General features: G+C 39.2%; 2 protein-coding genes across 2 annotated transcripts in view; one reads left to right on the forward strand and one right to left on the reverse strand.

Moving 5' to 3' along the window:
* Positions 1-598: 598 nt before the first annotated feature.
* LOC137976940 (uncharacterized) lies at positions 599-3966 on the reverse strand. Its single transcript, XM_068824256.1, has 5 exons — positions 3852-3966; positions 3463-3616; positions 3292-3343; positions 3100-3139; positions 599-673 (listed from the first exon to the last, which is right to left on the reverse strand). Exons 1-5 carry the CDS (start codon positions 3964-3966, stop codon positions 648-650), a joined length of 387 nt encoding a protein of 128 aa, XP_068680357.1. The 3' UTR covers positions 599-647.
* A 4322-nt stretch (positions 3967-8288) lies between these two features.
* The window catches only part of LOC137976018 (BTB/POZ domain-containing protein 6-like), a 1457-nt gene continuing 499 nt past the window's right edge, over positions 8289-9246 (forward strand). The window contains exon 1 of the mRNA XM_068823266.1: positions 8289-9246. This exon is cut by the window's right edge and continues 499 nt beyond it. Within this exon, the coding sequence (XP_068679367.1) occupies positions 8317-9246 (930 nt within the window). The 5' untranslated portion in view covers positions 8289-8316.

Raw genomic sequence — 9246 nt, forward strand, 5'->3', positions numbered from 1 at the left:
GGGCACCCAACGACCAATTTGTTGTAAAATGTATTATTATACCCCAGTTAATGAAAATAAATGTTATTAAGGCATTTTCAGGTGTTTTTCAGTGTTGCTGGGAAAAAATTATCTGTTCCTTTTTCCCAGCAAGACACACAAGAAATTTCCCAGCCAGCTGGATAAAATTGGTTGGTTTCCCAGCCAGCTGATCAAATTTATTTCCCAGCCAGGAATTAAATTAATTAATTAATTAATTACTTAATTAACATATTAATATATATATATATATATATATATATAAATGAAAGGAATACTATTACTACTACTACTAATAATAATGATGATGATGATAACAATAACAATACCTATATTGATAATGATAATGGAACGATAATGTGAAACACACAGCTGTAGTTCTTGTGTTAGTATGATACTCTACATGTACTGCTGTCTCGAGCAGTTTGAATTTTAGGAGCCTTTTGTCACCCTGGAAAGCGAGCACAGAATTCATAATACCTAGCACCATTGTACACAAAAGCAATAAAATACTTGCTAGGATAAACCTGTATAATTTTGTCTACAATAAGGTAGAACAACTGGAACCTTGAAATAGCTCTTCATTTTACATTTTTATTCATCTCTTCAGTTACACAATTGCTAATGTCCTATTCCTTGCTATTTCCATGGTAGCCTGAAAAATAATTAAAAAGGAAATAAATTAGAGACCAATATTAATTGAGTAGAGCCAGCAGTAATGCTGATTGAGTTTTCAGATCTAGCTATGGACTCACTAATCATTGTTATGACAGGGGACCCACACAAAGGGTGAATTTAGAAGCAATGTATGAGAATAGCAAAAAGTTCCATAATTATTATTGTACTATTCTGCAATAAATATTTACACAAGATGAGGATAAACTATCTGAAATGATCTTGTGCTGTTGTTATTATGGCTGAAAATGGCAAATTGTAGCAATTTTTACCAGAGCAACACATGTTCTTGAAATCGCTAAATTTCCCACAAGCAGCCACAATAACGACACAGCAGAACATTTCGGATGAAGGTTTGTTTATTCTTATCTTATATGCAAATATTTATCCCAGAATTGTACAATAATATGGAACTTTTTGCTATTCTCATACATTTCTTCTAAATTCAATAATACCAAGGGTCAAACAGATTATGTAGGCAACCTGTGATTGTTAGTATTTGTAAAAAGTAGACTCAAGCCCCTGTAATTCTTAGATGCAGAAACCTTACGCTTAAGTTGAAACATGTCTATTTATCATGAATGTCTTTGCGGATTGGCAAAAAAAAAAAACAGCTTGAGGTAATAAGATCTATTTGTCATCATGGTGCAGAGCAGTCAACATATTTAGCTATATATCTTTCCAGATCAACTGAAAAATTGAAAAAAAATTCCCTTGACTCGCCAAATATGACAGTCACATCTTGAGCTGGATGGATAACAAGATCAGTAAAATTTCTGCAGGCCATATAGGTCTAGCACTTAAACTGGCCAAATTGAATGGACTTTCTCCATGCCATAAATTATTTTAATAAAATTTAAAATGTTACCATGACTGAACAACTGTTGAGCATCTTCCTCCCAATGACACGGATTTGCAGCCATTCACATTAAAGGAGAATTGAAACTTAATAGACAACTGAATAGAGGGCCAAAAAGGAAACAAAGTTCTCAGTGCAAACCATGAATGCCCTAACTCAACCTGACGGAAGAGAGAGAGTCATAAGAATGAACAAACAAAGAATGCCCATCGTCACAAGCCTAACTCAACCTGACGGAAGAGAGATGGTCGTAAGAATGAACAAACAATGAATGGCCATCGTCACAAGCCTAACTCAACCTGATGGAAGAGAGATGGTCGTAAGAATGAACAAACAATGAATGGCCATCGTCACAAGCCTAACTCAACCTGATGGAAGAGAGATGGTCGTAAGAATGAACAAACAATGAATGGCCATCGTCACAAGCCTAACTCAACCTGATGGAAGAGAGAGCGTCGTAAGAATGAACAAACAATGAATGGCCATCGTCACAAGCCTAACTCAACCTGACGGAAGAGAGATGGTCGTAAGAATGAACAAACAATGAATGGCCATCGTCACAAGCCTAACTCAACCTGAGGGAAGAGAGAGAGTCGTAAGAATGAACAAACAAAGAATGCCCATCGTCACAAGCCTAACTCAACCTGACGGAAGAGAGATGGTCGTAAGAATGAACAAACAATGAATGGCCATCGTCACAAGCCTAACTCAACCTGACGGAAGAGAGATGGTCGTAAGAATGAACAAACAATGAATGGCCATCGTCACAAGCCTAACTCAACCTGATGGAAGAGAGAGGGTCGTAAGAATGAACAAACAAAGAATGCCCATCTTCACAAGCCTAACTCAGTTTGGCTTTGTACAGAGACAAAGTATGACTAAAGATAATTTGTGATTGTTGAAAAGGAAAAGTAAACAATCTGCCAAGTAAAAAAGAATTAGTGCTGTTGGTCACAATAACAAATAATTGTTTTGTCAATGTATGTGTTGATGACAACAGTTATTGCTGACACAATCATACATTGTAAGAACAATAGACTAAGTATGTCTTAATTAAGCACTCTACCCAATACAAACAGCTGATCATCAGAAGCATTCTCACAATTAAAACCACAGTCTGACCAAAACCAACAAAGTTTTCTTAGTCAGAGAAAAAAAACAATAATAAAAGCCTGCATATACGAACATATATATATTTTTTGTCTGGCAAAATAGGGATGCTTGGATGCAGGCTTAAAGTGGATTGTTGACAAGGTCCTAATTTGTATGTAGGAGATATAGGTACTGATTGCCAGAAAAATAAATATTTGCGATCTCAAAGTCAAACTCCTTGGATAAAGTGTTTATTGCAATTTAACTGTTACTCACATAATTATAGAACCTGCTTGATTTTAGTTAACTAAACAGGGTTTTGTATAATTATGCCAAATATCTGCCAACAGGTTCTTACAAAAGGATCTCTTCGCAGGAGTTCTCGAGAGTAATAAATCGTCTTTCTAACGAAATAAACTAAATTAAAATAAGTGCGAATTTTTCTTGATTTTTACCTTGTGTTTGAGGAAAGCACCTGGTTGATCCCGTGGCTGCCTACACGAATAAGAAAAATACGTACTGCTGTCAATTTTTTACAATTCGATCGTTGGCTCAATTCGCTTCAACTGTAAAAGATCATCACGCACTTGACTAATACAGATAACCGAAAAAAAGCATTAAAACAACTACATTAGGAAGTCTTATACCTCCGAAAACGCTAACACCAAACACATTGTACACCGTCGAAACTCTGGTCGACTGTGAATGAAAATACAAGTTAATACTGTTAAATTCACTCTGTTCATTTCAATTCAGTGTAGAAGAACATCACGAGAATCTCAGCATACAGATAAAATAACAATGGAAATTAATCTTACATGTAAATGAGGAAAACAGCACAATCCGTGTTCGTCGATCTGTGAAACCTCCGCGCGCTTTTAACAAACGACCGAAGAAAACCGACACAGGTTTTTTCCGCAAGCGCAATCACTCTGACCAGCCGTCGTTTGTCGTTCTCAGTCTTCAGAGTTTCTACAGCCAGCTGACACCAGCCAGCTCGGGTTGAAATGCTAGAAAAAGTCAGTAATTCCCAGGTAAAACCTCTATCAATGATAAATTTCCCAGCCAGCTCATCGGAACACCTGTATTTTTGCCAGCCAGCAAGATTCCTCTGGGGAACAGATAAAGTGAGGAACAGATCCGTTGGGTGCCCCTGAAGTATACGTACGAAGCAAGATCTAGAAATTTCGTAGAAAATTCTTCTTACCTTTAACGCTTGTCTTTCCCAAAGAAAAAACATCTGTCCACTTTATCGAATATTTTAATACTGTTTCAATCATGGCCGGCGGAAAGATTCCACGATAAATAATTGCTTTCCTCATTGCAACAGAACTGTGACGCGATGGCCGAGTGGTCCAACGCGCGCACATGATCGCGAAGCGCACCGAAAGTATATGGTTTCTAATTGGGGCAGGGAAGTTCGGATATACTTAAGGGTATAAAGTAAATTCACCCGATCGGAGCTTAATTCAATATCCGTGGGGTATGCACATGTGTGACTACCAACAAAACAAATAAAATTTGACACCAGCCCGGTTTTAAGACGTGGTATGCCTTCGGCATTCCACGTAAAAAGCTAGTATATATACGTAATACAGGGTTCCCATAGCTCCTGGGATTCCTGGAAAGCTCCTGGATGTTTGTAAATATTTTCCAGCGCCCTGGAAAAGTACTCGTTGAAAATTCAATTTTGGTATAAACTCCTGGAAAACTCCTCGTATTTTATCGTATAATAGTAGTTGTAGTATTTTTTTGAGAATATATTTTTTGAATCGTTTTTTTTTTTCCAAAAAGGAGCTAAAGCTCATAGCATGATAAATTAGATATTAAGAAAAAAACGAACGAGGAAGCTATTAAAAAGTTTCTCTGCATAGACTTTGAGTTGTTAAGTAACTTGTTCTAAAGGAAAATTGATGTGAAATTGCCACGTTTGGGGTCTTGGATTTCTTTTGTTTATAACCTGTAAAATTCCCGGATTTTCTTAACTTCCTGGTTCTACGAACCCCGACAATAACGTAAGAGCATCGATGGAAAATTTAGGCAAATGAGCTAAAGATATTTGCTTCTCTTAAAGTAATCTTACAATTTTCTTTTCTTAAACGAAGAGGCTGAATTCTGCCTTTTTAAATCTAATGGCAAATTATTCTATATCGATATCTTTATTCCGATGCGTACGTTCCCCAATAAAAACATCGATAAAAGCAGCTGTAATCATTAACCCTTAGAGAGCATAAAAGTGGAAAGTTTTCAAAGCTTGCTGGCAGTTTCTAAATGGGTTTAGTGATAGACCATAGTTAGCCCCCTCTACCGACTCTGTGATAGACAATATACTCATCCACTTTTAAGATTATCGTGTTGGCATTTTTAAACCCCCTTTTACACACGCACAAAAATTGGCACGGCACTCCAGGAAGGCAGCACGGTACCAATATTTGGAGTGGCGAGCACAGCTTCATAGACAACAACAGCAACAACATCTTTATTTCTTGAATTACTAAATTATTTACAGGTGGAGGAGCCCGCAGGTAGCTATTGCTAATCTTGACGGACCTGTTCGGACGCATAGACGTACTCGGAACCTCTATAATTTCTGGCACAGGTGCCTGATATGCCGAAAAATACGAAAAATTGACTGTACCGTGCCCGAACGGAGGGACGTGCCAGAATTTGTTGTTAGTGTAAAGCGGGCTTTCTTTGGTCAGAGAGATAGGGGCTGGTATCAGTTTGTCGAAGTTTGCTTATCTTAAATATGAGTAGAACATTTGTAGGCGAGCCATGATACAGTGGAACCTCCATTCAAGGGACTCCCTCGGGACAAGGGCAGGTGTTCCCTGAACTGAGGTTGGGTTGGAGTCAAAGATTAGGTTGAACATTTTTCCGGGACCAAATTGGTGTCCCCTGAATGGAGGTGTCCCAAAGGAGAGGTTCCACTGTAGTAAAAACTAGATAAGACACAAATGCCGAATATGATTAGTGAAACCAAGGATAAATTCGATTTTTTAAAGACGGGAAAAACTGTAATAAGGGAGGATGAGGGTAGTAGTATCTTGAACGTTTAAGGGTTAAGAAAACGGTTCGGTAAAATACGTTTTGCAAAATTACGAAAGTGGCGCTTTTCAATAAAGTACGATTTTATCAATACGTTACTTTGGTCACGGCTCAAAGATTGGTAAAGGCTCAGTGTTATTAGCAAAGTAAAAACTGGCATAGTAGAAAGTACGAGAAATAGCTTCCAATAAAAGCCTCTTTGAAGTAAAGTTATGATCCTCGCAGTTATGAACGCAATTTTAGCAATTGCGTAGAGAAGTTTCGACAAGGTTTAAACCCGTGACCTTGCGATGCCGGTGCGACGCTCTAACCTACTGAGCTAGGAAGCCACTGATGTTGGGAGCTGGTCATTTGTGGGGTCTAAGTTTTCAGGCTTCTCCACGCAGTTGCTAAAGTTGCGTTCATAGCTGCGAAGATCATAGCTTCACGTGATTTCATATCGGCAGGTTAATGTGATTCATTTCAAATACAATTTCGTTCGTTGAAAGCCTCTTTATTGACAAATTGTGTGAGCCAGCTGCAAGGCACCCAGATCATTCCGGCATTAAGAAAACGACAGTGATAGCATATTTAAGTCGTTCATTTCTTGAATAGGGAATGCACACAACAGTTGTAAGCACGAAAAAAGGACGTGATTGACTTAAAGCGTTTTCTTCACACCTAAAAGTTAAGAGAATATTGATCATCCAAGGTTTCCGTGTATAACATCCGAGTTTGCTCTTTTTTTTCGAAGCATCTGGCCTCTAATTCTAATGAAGGGACGTGAGGTAAAAGAAAATTAGCTTCAGCTTGATGGTCATCTCTCTACCTTTGAAAACACTGCCATAGCAATTTTGAAATTTTACTTGTGAAATTATTAATTAACGCTGAATTGTGGCGCCAACACTAAAGAGTAATTTGCCAACCCCTACCAAAAACAACGCAATTGCAAGTAAAGTAGGAGACCAATAGACCATTTTATAGTTGTAGCTAAGTTACCAGGCCTAAGAATGGAAGCGAGTCTGCCGGTGACCCTGCTTTGATAGAAACTTTTGTGCTTTTCTAATGGCAATATAGACTAATTAGAATTATGACAGCATAATTTACATGATAGAAGCAGTGAGGACTGTATCAACACAAGGTCACCGGCAGCCTCGCAGCCATTCATAGGGCAGGTCACTGAGCCAACAACTGTAAAATGGCCTATTGAATGCGCAAATGAACAAAATGGAAACAACTTTTTACAAGAGTGTCAGGACGAAAACTATAGCTGGGCTTTACAGGCTACAATAAACCCTACAGGGGAATGATCTCTAGAACCACCTGATAATTTTGCATTTTTTTTTTCTTTCTCGATCCTTTCTTCCTTCTTGAGTTCGGGGTGCTCTAACTTGTTTCCTCCCATAGTCTTAATGCACGAAAATTTTCGAACATTGATTTTTTTCTGCAAATTTTACCTTTGAAAGATGATGAGTTAGTGATGTCAATGGGGGGTCACCGACTTTGTTTTGGAGAGAACTTGCCCGGACGAACACCCTAAATTTGAAAAAAATCGGGCTTCTTTAGCGAATAAGGCCACAGTGTCTGTACGCCCAAAAATATTGCAATTACATCTTTGAAGTAAAAATGTTCTCTACCAAACTTTGTATACGTGGACTCATCAAATGAATTTAGTTAACTGTTGAGGTTCCTTAAGCTTAGTTTTCATATGTCGGGAAAATCCGAGACGATCGGGGATTTCGCAGCTTCCCGACCGTCCCAGATTTTGCCGACATATCTGAAAATCGCCAGACGCTTGTCCCAGATAAATGGAAAGTGCGCCAAACCAACAGTTCGTCAAACCTTGCAATTTGCAATTAAGAGGATTGGTAACGAGCTAAAACCATCGCCGACGTCTCCGACAGTACAAATTTGAGTTTTCATATGTCGGGAATCATCGCCGACGATCGCAAAAATCTGGGAAGCGTAGGGAAAATAGAAACGCTTTCTATTTTCCCGATTCGTCCCCGACCATCCCAGATTATTGGGGATGTCTAAGGTTGAAGGTTTTCATTAGTCGGCAAAATCTGGGACGGTCGGGAAAATGCGAAATCCCCGATCGTCTGGGATTTTCCCGACATATGAAAACTAGGCTTTAGAGAACAAGTTCGCATTTAGCGACCATAGTTTCACGCGCCTTGCAGCCGCAAGATGACAGGATTCCATGTCCCGAGGACAGAAATCTTGAAATTTTTTTAACTTCCCACATGGATTTTTTGTTCATTTTTGGACAATTTGGAGATAATTGTAAATAAAATCTGTTTCTGAAAAGAAAAGTAGGGGTCACCGAACACACAAGATCGTTAAATCCAAGCAAACCTATAGCAATGGCCATCTGCCCTATCATTATTCATTTTAGTACTTAGCGTGTGCGCTCGATGCATGACGTGGCATGTGAATTTGCGTGCGCTGTAAGGATGCGCAGTAGCAATGGGCGAGAACGTCCTTAATTGCCTTTGTCCATACCACCTGCCTGTATTGATCATGCGCGATATCCTATGCTACACAGTCATTCGCCTTTCCAAGCATTTTCAGTAAATAGAAAGTACCTGAAATAACAGACCATAGAAACATCGAGATTTTAGAAACCGTTTCTAGATTCTAACATGTCTGACCAAGGAAACTGGCAAACAAAGCGAGCCACCATCAGAGCAAGAACTGAGTTCATGTTCAACAACGATCTCTTCAGTGATGTGAAGTTTTTTGTTCTAAGTGGCGATGGCAAGAATGATAACAAAAGTAAACAAGTAATCCCTGCTCACAAGTTTGTGTTGTCAGTTAGCAGTCCCGTGTTTGAAGCCATGTTTTACGGTGAACTCGCTATGACAAGTGACTCTATTGAACTGCCTGACTGCGAATACGAGAGTCTGTTGGAATTTTTTCATTACTTGTACAGCGATGAAGTGAACTTATGCGGAAGTAATGTGATGGGAGTGTTGCACTTGGCGAAGAAATACATGGTACCGTCACTCGCTGATAAGTGCGCGGAGTATCTCGTGGATAATGTAGACCCACTGAGTGTTTTTAACGTTCTGCCATCCGCCTTAAACTACGAAGAGGAAGACTTGATTGATGCTTGCTGGACAGTGGTCGATGAGCAGACTGAAGCGGCTTTGAAATCCGATTGTTTTGCAACAATTGAGAGATCTTTACTTGAGGCAATAGCTATTCGAGATACTCTGTTCATCGATGAAGTCGACCTCTTTCGAGCTGTTGACTTATGGGCTACAAGTAAATGCCAAATGCAGGGCCTAGCAGCTGATCGGGAAAGCAAAAGAAAGATTCTTGGTGAACGAATTGTGAAGTCCATACGCTTTCCGGTAATGAACCAAGAGCAATTCTCAGCAGTTGTTCTTGATGCTAAAATTCTGACCCCAGAAGAAGTAGTCCTCTTTTTCCAGTTCTATAGCTCAACTCTGACTTCGCCGATTGGATTTCCAGAGAGCAAGCGGCCAGGAATCATTTATCGATGTGGAAGGTTTGATAGATTGCTTCACAGTTGCTGGTTTTACGCCACAAATGGATTCACTGACTAC

This window comes from Montipora foliosa, chromosome 11 (genome assembly GCF_036669935.1).
Source record: "Montipora foliosa isolate CH-2021 chromosome 11, ASM3666993v2, whole genome shotgun sequence".
NCBI lineage: Eukaryota > Metazoa > Cnidaria > Anthozoa > Scleractinia > Acroporidae > Montipora > Montipora foliosa.